The 17,180-nt window shown below is 40.7% G+C and overlaps 1 protein-coding gene across 3 annotated transcripts in view; it reads right to left on the minus strand.

The window, feature by feature from the left end:
- Positions 1-17,180, minus strand: part of GLI3 (GLI family zinc finger 3) — a 213,953-nt gene that overhangs the window by 49,227 nt on the left and 147,546 nt on the right. For all 3 annotated transcript variants that reach the window (XM_074575610.1, XM_074575608.1, XM_074575609.1), the window contains exon 7: positions 11,305-11,506. In XM_074575610.1, coding sequence (XP_074431711.1) covers positions 11,305-11,506 — 202 coding nt within the window. The remainder of the gene's footprint in view (positions 1-11,304; positions 11,507-17,180) is intronic.

A 17,180-nucleotide genomic window follows, 5' to 3' on the forward strand; every position in this document is an offset into this window, starting at 1 on the left:
AAAAATTCCTTCTTTCCTATACATTGCATAGGTGGGCCTAAGGAGACACGCTGACACAATAATGCCAAGGAGATTCCGATTTTGTGAATACTGTGACAATAGCTTCGTTATATCATGATAGTTTTCCTTTCTTCGCGAAAACTGTGAAGACACCTTCCTTGTATGACAAAACCATGCGGTTCTGCAAGACCTGATGCAGAAGTCTTGCAAAAGTAACCGAGTCCTTTCCCCTTTCTGGTTCTGCTTTGCAAGGTTTTAGAAAAAGAGCTTTTCAAGCATGTAAACTAGGGGGCATTCAAGGAAAGCCGTAGGCGAACAACTTAAAAGATATTTGAAAAAGCATTTGGTGAACTTCTGGAACAGCTGCCTCAGGAGGCAGACATAGCCAGCAGGTTCATATCGGACTAAACAAGTCCAAAGACAACAGGTCCATAAAGAAATACTAAAAGGAACAAGCAAGAGTGCATGCTTTAGGATCGCTAATCTAACGATTATTGATGTTGGGAGGGCACAGAAAGAACAAAAGTCAGAAAGCAAGCGGGTTCATGTGCTTCTTCAATAGCATCCACTGTTTGCACCACTGTTTGCACCATCAGAGACAGACTGTGTGATTAGATAGTATCTAACACCTCTAGTTTGACCCAGGGGGACATTTCTTATGTTTTAAAATCTCTGTTACTCCTTTTTAAATTTCAAAAGGAAAGGTTTGTTTCTTTGAGATATCTTTATTTATTCATATAGAACCACGTTATGTTTATCATATTAAAGTTTTCCTTCCTATCCTCAATCTTTCCTGCAGCAATTCAAGACCAACACTTTGATATTCTACCCAGCACTCATCACGCACCTTGCCCTTTGCAGTCTCTTTCTTTTCTTTTTTGCATACTTGAAATAATTACTCTACCCTTTTCCTGTCCAGTCTTCTCATCTTTAATTTGGACAAAACAGGTCAAGTCTATTTGAACTTATCAGTATCACTTTTCAGACCTCTGATCATTTTCCCTCTTCTTCCTTGTAGTCCCCCCCAGCTGCCTAGCATCTTTCTTGAAATAAAATGTACACATTTGGTCACAGTACAGGAATATGTGTCATAGTGAGACACACTGGCTCCATCTACACCACTGTGCAGATGGAGCTCTTTGGCCTGAAGGTCTCTGATGTCCAGGTGGTGCACTAACAGCCCAAGCACTCACTCCATGAGGGAGGGTGCACCCTGCACTGCAAGGGGGCACACGGGCCGTTCCCAACTAGTAGAAAAGCCTTGGCACTCACAGATCACTCTGCAGCTTCCATCACTTGTTCTTGCCATCAGCGACTGACACTAGGCAGACCAAACGACCCAAGTCCCTCCAAAAAGAACCCCAGCTCATGAAGGGAGAGGCAATTTGTAGGTGGACTGGCTTCATGTTCAATAAAGGATAACAGCATGGCTGCTTCTAGCTCATGCTCAGGTAGGTACAGATGTCACTACTTTATCCTACTCTCCCTTAAAAGTTGCATGAAGCCTGTGGGCAAGTGAAACTAAGAAACCAGGGTGCACAAACCCACTAATAAATGTTGGATTAATATCTGGTCTCAATGAATTCAGTGGAGTTTTTATCCTTTCCTTACACCAGGCCAGGATTTCACCTTTAGTTCTTGATTTGAATTTTCAAAGTCCTTATTTATTGTTTAGAAATGTTGTTAAGGGGCAAACAAGGACCTTCCCCATTTTACAAAAGCACCCAGCTACTCTTCAGGAAAGCACCCCTAGTAACTCTTAGATACATCTGAAGACGAACTGACTTCAGCATGTTCTTAAGTGCTGTCCTAAAACCTAGGCCCTACAGACATTGCAATCTTAACTGAATTAAGTCATAATACAAGTAATAAGTAAGTTAACGGTGATCAAATACAGCTTTTCACGTGCTCAGATGCTCTTTTCTGATAAAGAGTAATGTGAGAAACAGCTTCCTTAATCCCATGGTAAACTGACGTGTAGGAGACCCTGTCCAAAATGTGGGACTTATGTAAGGGTGACCGGGAGTTGAGCCATGGGTGCTGAGGGGATCTGCATAAGCTGACTTCATACACAGAAGATTATGTATATATTTTGATGGAACTATGTATAGGTGTAATACACAGCCAGGAACACTGCATAGTCAGATGTGGAAAGCTGTAGACGCAGTCAGCAGGACAGACTTGTAGTCTGACCCAAGCAAAGATGTATAAGAGAGAAAGCCAATGAGCTCTCCTTGGACAGAACCTGGAAGAGAGAATCAGCCAGGAACACCACGTAAGAAAACTCTCTCCCGTTGTTTGAGTTGGCAGAAACGGGAATTCATGTATGTTCTTTGTAAACAAATAGGAGTGAATAAAAAGAAGTTTCCAACTCTGTCATCTACTTCTCCTCCTGCTGGAAGCAACCTGCAAGAGTGACTGTTGACAAATTGCTCAGGTCACAGGAGTGACAATGCACTCAGCAACCTCACAGTCCTGAACAGATTTGTGAAATTCTTACTGCTTCAGGTATCTGAGACGCAAAATGAAAATCAAATGGCATTACAGGAAAGGAGACTTTAAAAATGCACTCCTGTTTGGAGCATTCTACCCAGAACATATGTAACATTTTTAGTAATACGAAAGAAGAGTTTTGCTTTAAATCCTGTTCTTTTCCCTCTACTTTCTAACTGACAACACTGAGCTTTCAGTACACAATGCAGACAAGTCATCAGTTGCTTTTACGGCTTGTCACTTAAGTACAGGGGAAAACAGTGAAACTGTGACTATGAAACCAGACGTGTGGTGTGATCTCAAAGGCAGGTATGAGACTTGAAATCCTTTGAAATAATTTTTCAAAACTGACTAGGTCTCACGAATATCCCTCTGCATTCGTAATGTTGACACGTTTCATTAAAAATCACTAACTTGGAGACAAGTCATCTAACTGAATTTGTAAAGAGACGTATCTGCATCTAATAAAGTATAGCATATATTATACTACTTTTTTCAGTTTTCATCAGATAATAGTCTTGATTTTACAATTGCATTTAACTCATATGCATCATTGCCTCTTTTTTCACTTTTCCATTACCAGTTTAAAATTAACAGGGTCTGTGGTTTGTACTTTCTCTTCAGCTTACCATGTTATCTATTCTGTTTTATCTGCTAGGCTAGGTGAAATTTTTCTTCATGAATACATTGCCATATGCCGGAGCAAAATGGAATAGTTTCACTGAGAGCAACAGAGCCACACTGGTTAACATTATGTGCTCAGACAGCATTGACAGCTTTGTCCTTCTCCCTGGGATATTCCTGTGCAGGAATCCCTAGTATCCCAACTGGACTTGGTATTAGTAGTACCTTGCGTAATTCATCTGTGTTGCCTCTATGCAAGCTTATGACACTTCTGGCAAACAGAATTTGGAATTAAATTCAGAGCTAAGCATTTTTTGGTTTCTAAGACTGGTATCATTAATTACATGGCAAGTGCTAATTAATACTTGCTTTTAGGGTCTGAAAACGAAGTAATAAAGTACTAAACTCCATCACACTTCTCTTAGCTCCAGAACTTTCCTGGAATTAATAATGCTCCGGCTCCAATGACTTTAAAGTCTTCGAGTAACACTGAACCAGTCTGGAGCAAGTTGCTTCAAATTGACTTTTAATTACAGGATCTGTGACATACACATTTACAGGCATACATACATAATCACACTTGTATATATGCATATCCGTACATGTAAATGCGCATGCAACATGTGCCTGTATAGTCTATATTCTTTATGTTGCTTGACTTCTTAAATTATACACTCTCTTAGGGCAGCAATCTTGCTACTCGTGTGCATTTGTGGTGAAAAACACCTACTACTTTCCACGGCAAGATGCAGGTGATCTCCAAAACAATCTCTGAATATCACCATCCTATAATTCATATGAGCTTTCTATACGAGGCTAGCTGCAGAATTACATTTCAACAGAGGCTGAATTAGATGCAACTTTGTGTAATACTGATGAACTCCATTTTTATTCACTTTGTAGCACTTCTCTGCCATTCACACTTCTTGAAAGAGGGTATAAAATGAAGCTATTATGGCATGATAGAGCATTATATTCCCTTCTTTAGATTAACCATACACAGTAGAAGACCACAGAGAATAAAGCCCTGTGCTGCACAGACGTGATGTGTCTAGTTATAATAGGATCTGTCTCAGTGGGGTTTCACCTGGTCTGAATTTGACCCAGTCTGAACTGCAACTAAGCCTTCCTTTGCAACATATTACATGCAATTAACTAGAGACCTTTCAATGCAAGAAAAGCTTTCACTCAAAGTCAGCTTTGCATCTCACTTAGGGAGATCCCAATAAGAGTGATAATAAAACAGCAAAACACCTGTATTGCTCACTTAATTAACACACTTTTTATCCTGTACGTCCTGTCATAAAGAGCTTCTTGCAAAACATTGACGAATATATTGTGTTCTACCTGTTTTACTCTGAACATGACCTTTTTAAGATTTATTTCATTAAACAGCATTTGATTGTGTCCTTTTACACAGACTTAATTACATCAATATACAAACTTCTAAACAAAAATCAAAGGTAAGAATTAAGCAGTTGGGTTTTACTAAAAGTCAGATACAAATTCTTAGATGGGGTCTTGTCTCTTTTAGTGCAATTGTCAGCAATCTGGGCATGGAGTCGAGCAACGAAAAAATGAAATCTGCATATATGACGAAATTATTTCGAGCAGCATGGTGAAGAGCTAAGAGGTTATCTTCAGAGCTAAGTATGCCAGATGAATAAGCAATACTGATAGCAAGATGTGCATCGATACTGAAGGAGAGTCTGAACTACTCGTACACTGGTTCTAAATTAGCTGAGCAAACTCACAAGACGCACTTGCTTGTCTCAATACAGAATTCAATGGAGGAATGAAAATTTGATCAAGGTGAAGCTATGGCAAAAGCATGTTAAGACAAATGGAATGGGAAACAGAACACACAAAATCATGGTACATTTGAATTGCTGGTCCTCTTCTGGAATAGTATTGCAAGTAGTAGAGGGGGGCTGTTTCAGACAGTATCAGCAGAAATGATAACGCAAGAACTCTCCTAAAAAGCAGACTGAAAACAACCATTTGCCTCAAAAAGAAGATGGATAAGAGGAGACATAATAAGAATATATAAAATATTGAATAAAGAAGGAAGGCTGAGAACATGAGGGCTCCCTGTCTTATAACTATGAGATATTCTGTTAAATTCAAAAACTGGGTAATTTAAACCTGATAAAAGGACACTCTCTGCTTTTTTTATACAGTGTATAATTAGACTGTTGGGCTCTCTGCTGGAGATGCTTTCACTTTTCTGTGTGATAACCTCATACTTTCATTTGTATATCTTAACTCTGTTTTTTTTTTCTCTTCTTTTCTCTCCGTGTTTGCCAAGAAAAACTGGAGAAATTAATACATGTCCACTTGCCTCTAGATATAAAGCAGTTCAGAGGAGGGCACCAATTATACAACAAACGCTCTACGCAAGGAGCTTATATGAGATGAGGAAATCATTGAGAATCCAATACCTGCTTGCAGAAACACAGACTCTTGTCTTCTTCGCTGATACTAATCTACTGCTGCCTAAGCCCACCCAACAAACCTATCTTTTTCTAGCCCTCTTTGTGAAAGTAGCCTCACCACCATTCCCTGGTGCTCAGCTTCAGATCAGCCCAGAGCAAACTGATGTGAGCCAGAACAACCAGGATCTGACTGTAATTAACCACACGATATTAATTGCTCCTTCCTGTTCTGATGACATCAGGGAAGCAGGGGCAGAGCCTGGGGGAAAAAAAAAAAGTGCTGCTGTGCTTTCTCAGTTTCTTTTAAACCTTGGAGGAGATCCCAAAGGGCTCCCATGCTCACATGAAACTGAATTTTAACACGTTATGAGATGGCTAAGTTGTATTCACAGTTACATCTGCCTAGACCCAAAGAAAGTCTCTTGTAGTAGGTGGAACTACTCCTGATTTAAACACCTTGTAGCTGATGGGGAATTCGGCTCATTTTCTGAAAAATTACTTTGTAAATTTGGTATTGTAGGGCTGGTAAAGGACAAGAAAAATACAGAGGTTCTGAATTTCAGATCATATGGAAAAGGAAGTCCCAACCTCCTGTGTTTATTAAAGACCAGCTAATCTTTTGTAAAGGTTTTGAATCGGTACTCTTAATATCATGGGAAGTGATTACCCCCTTCTATACTCACTCTAGGCCATGCTGCCTCTCAAAAAGAAGTGCTAGTGAAGTGCAAAGTCTAATAATTGTCACAGGTAGCAGATATAACATAAGTACATCCTGACAAAAGATTAATAGCAGGGGTGCTGCACTGCAGGACTGAGGCAGGTAACCAAATGAGTAAATGTCAAATGAAGGATTATCCTCATTTGATGCTATTTTATACGCCTCCTTTCTGCATAATCTCTCCCAGCTGAGACCTAAACCAGGTGTTTTCAAATGCACAAAGTAGAAGCTCTACCTGGTGTGCTAAAGATCCACTATTAGCTGTCAGCAGGAGCGACATCTTCTTTTCAAGTACTCAGCCAGTAGTCAGGATACAGCATTACGCTGCCAACTGACAATGACAAAGCGCCCGCCGAGTCAAGCCCTATCTGGATTTTGCTAAACTATTATTATTTATTATTCAAACTGCAGTAGTGCCCATGTCAGGGTCCAGAGCCCTTCTGCGCTCAGCTCTGTAAAAAGACAGCCCAAAACGTGGCTCCTTTCATTTGATTTCATCCTCAACATCCTACAGTGCTTATATAGAGAGTTATATGCTGAAAAGCCGTGTAAAGCACGGGATGTAATCTTTTATCCAGAGGATGTACTTTTTTTAGCCAATGCAAAGACCAGTCAGATCCTGGAGACGCTTCCTTAACACAAGTAGCACCTCTGCAAAAATAGGCTGAGAGAGCATTGAGCCTGCAAAATCAAATGCGCTACAACTAAAGCTCCCCTACCCTCATGTGCTCACTCATCAGCCTTTAATTACATGACCACACACCCCTTTTCCCCCTGCAGGATTCATACCTCATTCAGTGCACAAGATGCACAACAGTCTTCAGTGAGAGACTCTCCAGTATTTTTCTTCTCCTTGCCCAGAGTATTGCCCATGGGTCTTCCTTCCATTCTATTTCAACCTTCGGTGAATACATAATTACTGATACCCTCCTGAGCTTCTCTACGGTGCTCATCACTGTACATTCTAAGTGCTTCACAAAACATTAATGCTTTCAACCTCCCTCTGAGGTGAAGGGGAAGGACTCTTGTTTTGCACAGGCATGTGAATCAAAGAAAGACTAAGGTAAAAAGTGCCACTCATTGTGGTTGCCCAATTTTAGACACAGAGACCTGATCTCCCGTGTTAGTGAACATGACGCAGCACATGAAATGTTCAAAACAGCTGTCCATAGCTTCAAACCATGGCTGTGAGCAATTTGGCTCCTCTAGAGAATTAGAGTGTTAGGGCGGGCCTCCAGAAGAGAAGTTGTATGAGACTAGTGGTCACTTCTGACTAGTTCCATTTGCCCAGCATCAGGCTGGGATTGTGTTGACAGAGTAGGGTCAAGGTTCCAGGCAGCAAACAACCAGGTAAGAGGCTCCTTCCTCTTTCAAGGCTGCCTAGGAGAGGTGAGGTAGCGTCCCGTGGCTCTGACTGATTGAGAGGATGTTCAGTCTGTGCACTGAAGCAGGTAGGGGCCCTGTGAAAAAATACTGTGCAACCCTGAAATTAAAGATGGTATCAAAGCACAATCACAAGGGGGCAGTACCTTCATTCTCCTTAATGACCGGTTTCTGCATGCTTTTTTTTGCAGCTTTTTCTCTCTTCTTGAGAAATCCTACAGAATTATGGAATCATTTAGCTTGGAAAAGACCTTTAAGATCACCAAGTCCAACCATAAATCTAACACTGCCAAGTCCACTGCTAAACCATGTCCCTAAGCACCATATCTACAGGTCTTGTAAATATCTCCAGGGATAGTAGCTCAACCACTTCCCTGGGCAGCCTGTTCCAATGCTTGACAACCTTTTCAATGAAGAAATTTTTCCAAATATCCAATCTAAACCTCCCCTGGCGCAACTTGAGGCCATTTCCTCTTGTCCTATCGCCTGTTGCTTAGAAGAGACCGACCATCACCTCACTACACCCTCCTTTCAGGTAGTTGTAGAGAGTGATAAGGTTTTCCCTCAGCCTCCTTTTCTCTGGACTAAACAACCTCGGTTCCCTCAGATGCTCCTCTTCAGACTTTTGTTCTAGACCCTTCACCATGTTGTGTTACATAAAAGCATTTTGTCCCAGCTTGCTTGACCTGTACAGTTCCTGGTCTGACTCCTGTCTCCTCTGAAGACCGCTTTCTTTTTCACGCTCAGGGAAGGCAGACAGCTTAGCCTCCACAAGCTTCCTAAGAAGGTACCAGATTAACCAGAGCTGCAGCTGCAGGGAAAGGTCCTCCTTCCTCTCTGTGGGCCCTGGACTGGAACATGCTGAATTGCTCAGTCTATTTAACACATGCCAATAGAAACCTCTTAAGAGCTTATCATTTGCCTGAATGGAACAACTTCTCAAGAACAGCAAAAATGTTATCTATAGCATTTAGGCAACATCCCTGGCAAATTTTAGCTTCTCAGTGAAAAGGCAGCAAGAGGTCTTTTAGTTTGCACAGGAAAGTCTCTTCTTCTCTAACTTCATTCTGATAAATTAGTAACTTTGCTGATGCTTTTTGGAAATACACAGCATTAGATAGGTATCTGCCATGAAAAATGCTGCCAAGTGTAAAAGTGATTGGAAACAAGATCTAAAAGTAGAAGGCTTGTGTAATGTTAAGTATAGTTAATGCTACTGATGTTGCCTAAAATACAAATCCTTCTTGTCTCACAATTCCATCTAGTGGCCTGCTGAACTGTACCATTTTTCTTGCAGCAACTCCTATGAGATTTGCCTGCAAGTTTCCAGAAGCTGGGATTTTACACCAGGAAAAGTTTTTTCTACACTTTGATCACTGTCACAGTCAGGATACCAAGTGGGATGAATCTACAGTTTGATTCAGTACAGCAGTTTTTGTGCTGGAAGCATTATTTACAAGACAGTGAGTTGCAATAAATTAAGTTTTACAGATAGTCTTGTTGCTATGTAGTCTTGGAATTTATTAAAGCAATGAAGTGTGGTTTGGGTTTAATACCTTACGTTACTGTTTATTTTGGTGTAACTCTTTTATAGACAGGTGGGAGAAGTTAAAAGGCATCAACAGAGCCGAGTTGCAAAGCTGGAAAAAGAGCTAGCTCCCTTCCTTTCCCTCCTTTCCACTGTCAAGAATGGAAATTTACATTTCCAACTTTTCATGTTGAGCAGGCATACTCTTATCAAAATGAAGAAAAACAAAATTATTCAATATGGTGTGAAAATTTGGATTACGCATTCCTTGGAAAGTATGACCAGGAAGTGCTGAAAGCTTTGGTCGACCACAGGCTCAGTCCCACAAGCCTTGCTTTCTTCAGTGACACCAGTTCACAAGACTCACTGTTCTACTCCTTGGCATCCTTACTCAGTCTCTGCTCATAACTCACTCCAGTTCCACAACCGTCTTCAACAAAACTATTCATCTGACTCCGGCTTTGCAGGGATGGCCCTTATGTTTGTGATTCTATGTGTCAAAAACATATACCAACCATTTCCAGCTGTGGAGGAAGAGTAAAAGGAGGGAAGGCTTACTCCACTGGAGAGACTACCCCAGCTTTCATGCACTGTTTGGTTTACCAAAGTAACAAGCAAGGGAAAAGGAGGTTAGTAATTGAAGTGCCATCCCATCTTAACAACAGTGGGGATAGTACACCTCTACACAGTACATGTATTTAACAGCTGTGGTCCAAAACTGCTGCCAGCTATTGACATAAATCATATTCCACATTATGGAGCTTCGTAATTGGGACAGTGGTTACATAGATTGCAGAGTTGTATTGCAGAGCTATGATATCATACCTGTGAAATACTATACAGCTATTCAAGTACACCAGAGCTATGAAGCACGACTATTTAAGAGAAGTGCTTAAAAAAACCCAACAGCACTTACGCTAATATCAAATATTTACAGTGCTGTCACTTTCAAAGTTTGGCAGGCTCATGGTTTCTAACACACCAGTTGCATGCCTCGTTTTCTCCAAAAGTGCAAATCCCCATAGCCAGTTTTTGAAGTTGTAAGTGTGTCATTTTTGTTGGTGAGGCATGTTTGAGCCTTGCCAAAAGTGGGTCTTTTAGATCTCAAGAAATTGCCATGGGGACTTGCTCCTTTGCCTCATTGCAAATTGAAGGTGGAGGCTGCTTTTAAGCCAGGGACCAGCAGCATTCCTTGTTTGAGTCCATAAATGCAAATCCAGTATTTTCTGAAACTTTGGAGAGGTGGGGGATTTTTTTCAGAACAATAAAGGTGCTTTTCTCAGTTAACATATAGCAATGTCACAAATACAAGAACGTTCTGCAGTTGCACCTCCATTTTTTCCGCTGCTTCTCATCATTTTCTTCCACTCCCCTTTTTTGATATTCTTGCTTTTGTTCCCTCTCCCTGTGCCCTGTTTGCATCCCTTTCCTGTACAACTTCTGCCCACCTCTTTCCCTGCTACTTCTGCTCTTCTGCCTGCAGAACGACTGTTTTTGGCTGTTTTATTGTGCATGCAAGTGAAGCAGACACGTGAAAATCACAGCATTTCTGATGATACTGGATGATAACAGTACTTCCTTGGTACAAAAAAAAGAGACAATTTAGCCACAGAAAGTCTAATCTTTCAATATATGAACTAAAATATGAAAAAAAAAAAACCCTTGAATACCAAGAAGTTCCAGCCAAACATTTTACCTGAACAGTACCACACATCTGTGCTTTACTCTTTGATAATTATAATGGAGGAACATTTCACTGTCCATTATATCTATGGCCAGAAGAACCCAAGTGACTTAAGTCACAAACTATCCTAGAGCTGCTTCTCTGAAAACAGATTCCTGAGCACACATACACACACCGATACTGCCGTACAGATAAGAGTATTACCTGCACCGGACAATAATATGCCAAAAAGTCCCTTGTGGTTACCTTTCTGAGCAAGAAAAAAGGTAACCTGCACTTTAAATTAAGCTCCAGTGCACACACATTATAGAAACTGCAAAATACACATATTCACAAAACAAAACAGTTATTAAAGATTGAGTATACATTCACATTTGCATGTGTGTGTATGACCCATAAATGAGAATATACAATACAAGGTAGAAAATGTTATTCTTACCTTATTGCACTTGCAGATAAGTGGCCATAAGAACCACTGGCTGAGGAACTGCTACGAGAATTATTGAGAATTGTGACCAAGGAATTTGGAGATGTCCGTATCATGGTCTGAAGGTCAAAGCTGTGATCAGATAGGGGGGATATGGACAACGTACGCTTTCGGCTTGGTCTAGCTGACAATCTTGGACTCGGAAACCTGGCGCCTGTTATGTAAACACAAATAATTATCCACCAGGGTACTTAATTGCATTTATTTGTTATCAGTGATGGGTAGAGGGAGTTGCAAGACACCAACACGCTGTGACAAGCCCACTCGCTCCACTTGTGATCTACTGGCTACGATTGAGGAAAATTAGGAAGAAAAATCCATCTTTCTGTGGCTTACCTCAGGGGAGCTCTGTTTATTAATGTGCAAGCAAAATGATAAATTGCTAAACAAAAGGAAAAGACTTTTATGAGTTATCCCTCTCATTTCTGGTGATTTATGAATCTGATGGCTTCTTAGACATTCACATCATTAATTCAACCATGAGCAATGAGACAGTGGTTCAGGTCTGGTCTACCAGCAAACCCAAACCCGCATCACTTTTTAATACATACAGCCAAAGCTAAACTTGTAAAATACAGTGTAGAAATGAAGAGGCAGCTTTTCCTTTGTTGACTGTAATTCTGCCTGGTTGGTACTTGATGCAAAACTAAAAACCAGGACTGAAAAAAACACTACAAAAGCCAGCTCTATCAGTAGTAGTCAAATTGACATTCACAGTATTAGACTGAGAAACAGTCGGCTTTATTTGAATTTGTCCAGGATCCCATGATATTCTTGTGTTGGGGTGTACAGGGGCCTAAAATTGCCAAATTTCTTTAAACATAGAGATTAAGCTTTTCAAAGCAGCAAAGAGAAGGCAATCATACAGATACCATTTAAATAAATGCATATTACATTTCTAAATTTTCTGTACTGCTCTGAAAATCTCTACCTCTTCTGGTCTATTTTACCATGTCATCCCAGCTCTCTGCAGTCCTGACGGATGACATATCACCTTAAATTTCTTCCCTTTATTTAATTGTTTTCGATCTTGGTTGAGACCAAGAAGGAGAGAATTACCTTCCCCACTGCGTACTAAACTATTTCCTTTAACAGTACTGCCACTTCTACCTTTTTAATCCCCTTAACCTGTAGTAAAGGACTGAGTCCTAAAAATCCTGACAGCCAGGGTCACGCAGGTCTTGGGTTTGATGCCTACTTTACAACTACTTCTCCCAGAGTCCCTGACTCTGGAACTTGCTAACAATTCACAGTTGGCCACAAGCCTCCATTATAGGTCTGCCTTTCCTAATTCTTCCTCATGTCTTGGTGCCCAGGACCATTTTTCAGCAGGGTATTTAAACTTACATGCATAACATTAACCAGGAGAAGAACCCAGCTGACTCCAATTAGACTCACCTCAAAGACAGAGCTGGATTAGGATCTGCCATTATATTTTCCTTACACACCTGAGTGGGTTTGCCCTTCTTTCTGTGTGTGCTATCCAAGATTTTCATCTGGTATTAAAAGCTGCCATTTTATTGCTGCTATGACTGTGTGATCAGATCTCCATCTACAGTCCTCCTAATCTGTGCTTAGATTTGCCTCAAGGAGCCAACATGGGTGTCAATTCTCTTTGGCATTTGGCTAAGACAGAGTTTTTCCCCTCTGTGCTCTGTCTCCACAATAGGCATTAGCCCATACTGCTTCAGTCTATCAATGAATATTCATGCTCTTGATTCATCATTTAGAACTCACGTATAGCCATTTATTCCTAAAAGCTACTACACGTTATTTTATGTAATCTGTTTTATCTCCTTTTTATGAGCTTGCTATTGTACTGTGTCTGCTTGATATTTTATTAGTGCTGTGCTTCGTGTCTTTCAAAGGCGGAGATCTTGTATTTGTGCTAAAATAAAAACCAACAATGATCAGCAGCTCTAAGAAGCCGCAACATATTTAATAAGGAAATACAAGATAGATGTAATGGCAAAACAGAAATAGTAATACTTTACACTTACATCTTCCAACCACAACTCTCCTCTGCTGACTGTTCAGCCAGCATGAATGAGAACAACACCTCTGAAGTCAGTAGTGGTAACTGCCTCAGCTGAGGATACAATTCAAGTGCTTTATAGGTGAATAAACTCTGCTATTGTGATTTTACAAGGGGATAGCTAAGTACAGCTGTTCCTGGTTAAACAGCAAGTGAAGGGGACAAGGAAGACCTTCTAGACATTGGCCGACCAGCGAAGTGAGATGTTACTCAAGCACTGCTACCACAGTATCATATGTTCCTACGAGCCATCCTAATGGTGTGCTATATATGACAGCAACAGTTTGCAGTCATGTGAGCATAATTATGAACCCTCTGTTTTCCTCAAACTGATGGGCACAGACCTCATAGTGCCAGCAAGACAGCAGCAGAGATGCAAAGGGACGAGCACCACAAGGACAAGCACAGCTCCCTCTCTTTTGGTAAGCAAGTCCTAGTTAAATGTCTGTATTTATATCTAAGAGTCATGGTGTGCTACTGATAGCTATATATGAACAGTTTCAAATGTGATTTCCAGGAGAAACACTATTAAAAAATTACTTCTTATGGATCTGAAGTCCAGTTTTGAATCCATACAACTACAAAGGGATTGCCAATTATTCGATAAATTCATTACAAGCCTGCAAAACATAGACTGATGGCTACTGATGCTTACTAGAGAGGGGGTGCATAGGTCTGACCAAAAATGTGGAGCAGTTATTAATACTAGCACCTGGGCATCTCTCCTTTGAAGCTAGACTGCACAATAAAAGCAGGAGATGACAGTTGTGTTTTGCAGCTTCAGTGATCAGACACCATTTATTTTCCATGCCACCACTGCCCAAGCGGACTCGTCGGTACCCCAGCCTGCATCTCAGAGAGGACTGAACAAGCATTACCAACAACTGTTCAAAGCTCTTACGATCTTGGAGAGAAGCACAGTCACCCTCGACAGATCACATAGGAGGGCAATTTATACTCCCTGCGGTACCCTACAGATTCAAAACCTGCAATGACTTCCCTCCTCCTAGGCCTTCCTGGACTGAGCCCATCTCCTTTACTCTTTGTCTAAGTCATGCTATGACTCTTGTAAAAGGTGCCTATCCACCCACCGGTCATTAAACCTCCCCCTTGTGTGCCAGCTGCTGCCAGGGCATCCCTGTCCCTGCTCTGCAGGGGATGCACCAGATCTGTGGCCAGTGATGGAGAAAGATGCTCTTTCCAGCTGCGAGGGCCAGAGTCCAGGCTCCAGCCACACCATGCAGCAATCTCGGGCTTCCTCTTCTCCTCCAGGCAGTGCCTGTTTCAGGCTCCACCTAGATCTGGGAATTCAGCAGTCCTCCATCTACCTGCAATGGGAACAACCTCCTAAGGGCCAACAGCCTCCTGCAAAAAGGGAATGTTTCTGCTTCACAGCGGGAGCCAACGGCTGAGGCCAGGCAAGAGCTCTACAAAGTCTGAACACAGGAGAGGGGGATTCACTTCAAGGGAGGCCACAACTTTCAAAACTGAAAATACAATTAAATGGAATTACTGTTTTTTCAGATCTTCGTGGTTTAATTAGGTTTCACATGCCTAAAAAGTCTTAAGCATGAGCTGACTACTCATTACACTGCAGGACATTTGCTAAACCATTCATTTAGCATAACATCAGTCTTAGTATGTTTCTATAAAAAGGAATAGGTCACAATTTGTCAGTGCCTCTGAATACTAAACCAAACACTTTCAGCCTTGCCCAGGCATTTATTTTAAAAACAAACACTTCAATATTTACCCAGCAATCTGAGATGTTCATCTGCTCATGGTATTCTCCCACTGAAGCATTACATTCCCTACTCAATAATACTTTAAAACCAAAAAAATGCAGGAGCACTGACTCACTAAAAATCCATTTACCTCTGTGCAAGTGGTGAAAAAAGGCCATCAGCTTTGGTAAAGCGTGCAAATGGAAGATGACAGTGAAGATTTGTTTAGGAATGTCACCTTTTTGTGGTAGAAGTTACAGTAATAAAAAGTCAGTAGTTGGTAGTAAAAGACTTGAGTGTGCCGACAAAAAATCCAGGTGTCAGAAGAAAAGATCTTATTCCTGGGGTGGAGATCAATTCTAAAATAACAGATATCTATCTCCATCATAAATTTCAAAAATGGAATATGCCATCCAGCAAATTTGCCCATGAATTTGATTTCTGAGTTGAAGTTTTTAGCATTGCTTAATCATTTATAAGGCAATCTTCAGACATGTATCATTTATTCCATCCCTTTAAATCAAACTTCTTTGAATCTGTCTCAGGTACTAATTTCTGTCGAAGGCTGTGAACGTCAGAAGTTTGATTATTTTTTTTTCACATTAAAGCTCTCTTTCTTTCTTTCTTTTTCTTCTGGTTTCTGCTCACAGATTTGTAAACTTTGTTTTCACTTCATCAAAGTTTGTCATAAATTTTGTCTTAGTTTTCAAAATGGTAAATCTGTCATCAGTGTGAGAAGAAAAGGAATGGTTTTGCTACTCCACCCTTATTCTCCAAATGTGCCTTAAAATCAGAAATCAAACCCAGTCCAAAGCATCTTACACTGGCTTAACTCTTCAGGCTGGCTGAATTCTTTATGTCAGTTGGGTTGCTATCAGTGTCTCTAACGCCAAAAGGGGTAGGTCAATGCTGAACACCTTTGAAAAAGAAAAACCTCTCATTCTGACTGAACATAGGCAAAAGTTAGTCGGAGTGAGGATATCAATACTCTCAGGGTGAATCTAGAAACCCCAGGGAATATGCGTGCCTTCCACTGAACACCATTTAAAAGCAGCATGAAACATATTCGCCAAGTGAAAATGCAGGTATCAGCCGAAAAGGCTGTGATTTTTGGAATTTTTTAAGTGCTTAAAAGACAGTTGTGGCATACAGTATCTTTACAGCCACAACAAGGAATTTCAGTTGTTGCTACTGTGGTGCTCTCAATACCTTCCCCATCTACTCCCTTCCTAGTTACTTTGACGTTAAACTCAAAGGTAGCACATCTGACCCTTTGAGATCAAGAAGAAGACAGGAAGATTTGGTCAGGGATTCTAGTCACCACAACTCTAGAAAAGCTTTAAAAAGCAGTGAAGAAAATTCTGGCCCACTTTTCATGCCACACAGGACAGCATGAGAAAAAATGACAATCAAGCATACAAAATCTTGGCCTTATTCTTCCACAATATATTAGACAGTTCATGGACAGTGAAGTTCAGAGCTTCAAGAAATCTATCGCTCTTTAGGCAAGATTTAACTTTCTGATTAACGCTTCTCCCACTCACATTATCTCCATTTTGAAATCAGTTTTCCAGTAACACAGAGCCCAAAACTGCACAACCTGTGTATGACATGCTTTTGTGCCCAGTGCGTGCTGGTGTTGGAATTATTATTTGTACTACAGGAGAGGGTAGAGATGCCAAATCACTGTGCTAGATGCTCTATAAACACACAATTAGGAGACAGACTTGCTTCACAACAGAAGAACAATGTCTTGCTTGTATCTATTTGGTTGTTGTGTGGAATAAATGAGCAGCAGCCTTTGAGTGAGTTGAGCCAACTTGCTCAGAATTTGATAGCAGATAATGAGGGAAACTACCAGTCTCTTCTGTTTCCTTTGACAAGACTGGGCAAAGGCGAAAGAGTACTTTTAAGATCACCATACAAATCCTTAAGAAGAAAGATCCAAACAAATGGTATTGCTTTGCATTGATCACTGTACTTTGTTATTAAATGCAAACACGGGCATTCTTATTGTTTTTTTTAAAAAAAGTCTTAATACCAGCTTCCTGCTAATTGTTTTGTTCTCG

The sequence above is a fragment of the Larus michahellis genome, chromosome 2, assembly GCF_964199755.1.
Source record: "Larus michahellis chromosome 2, bLarMic1.1, whole genome shotgun sequence".
Taxonomy (NCBI): Eukaryota; Metazoa; Chordata; class Aves; order Charadriiformes; family Laridae; genus Larus; species Larus michahellis.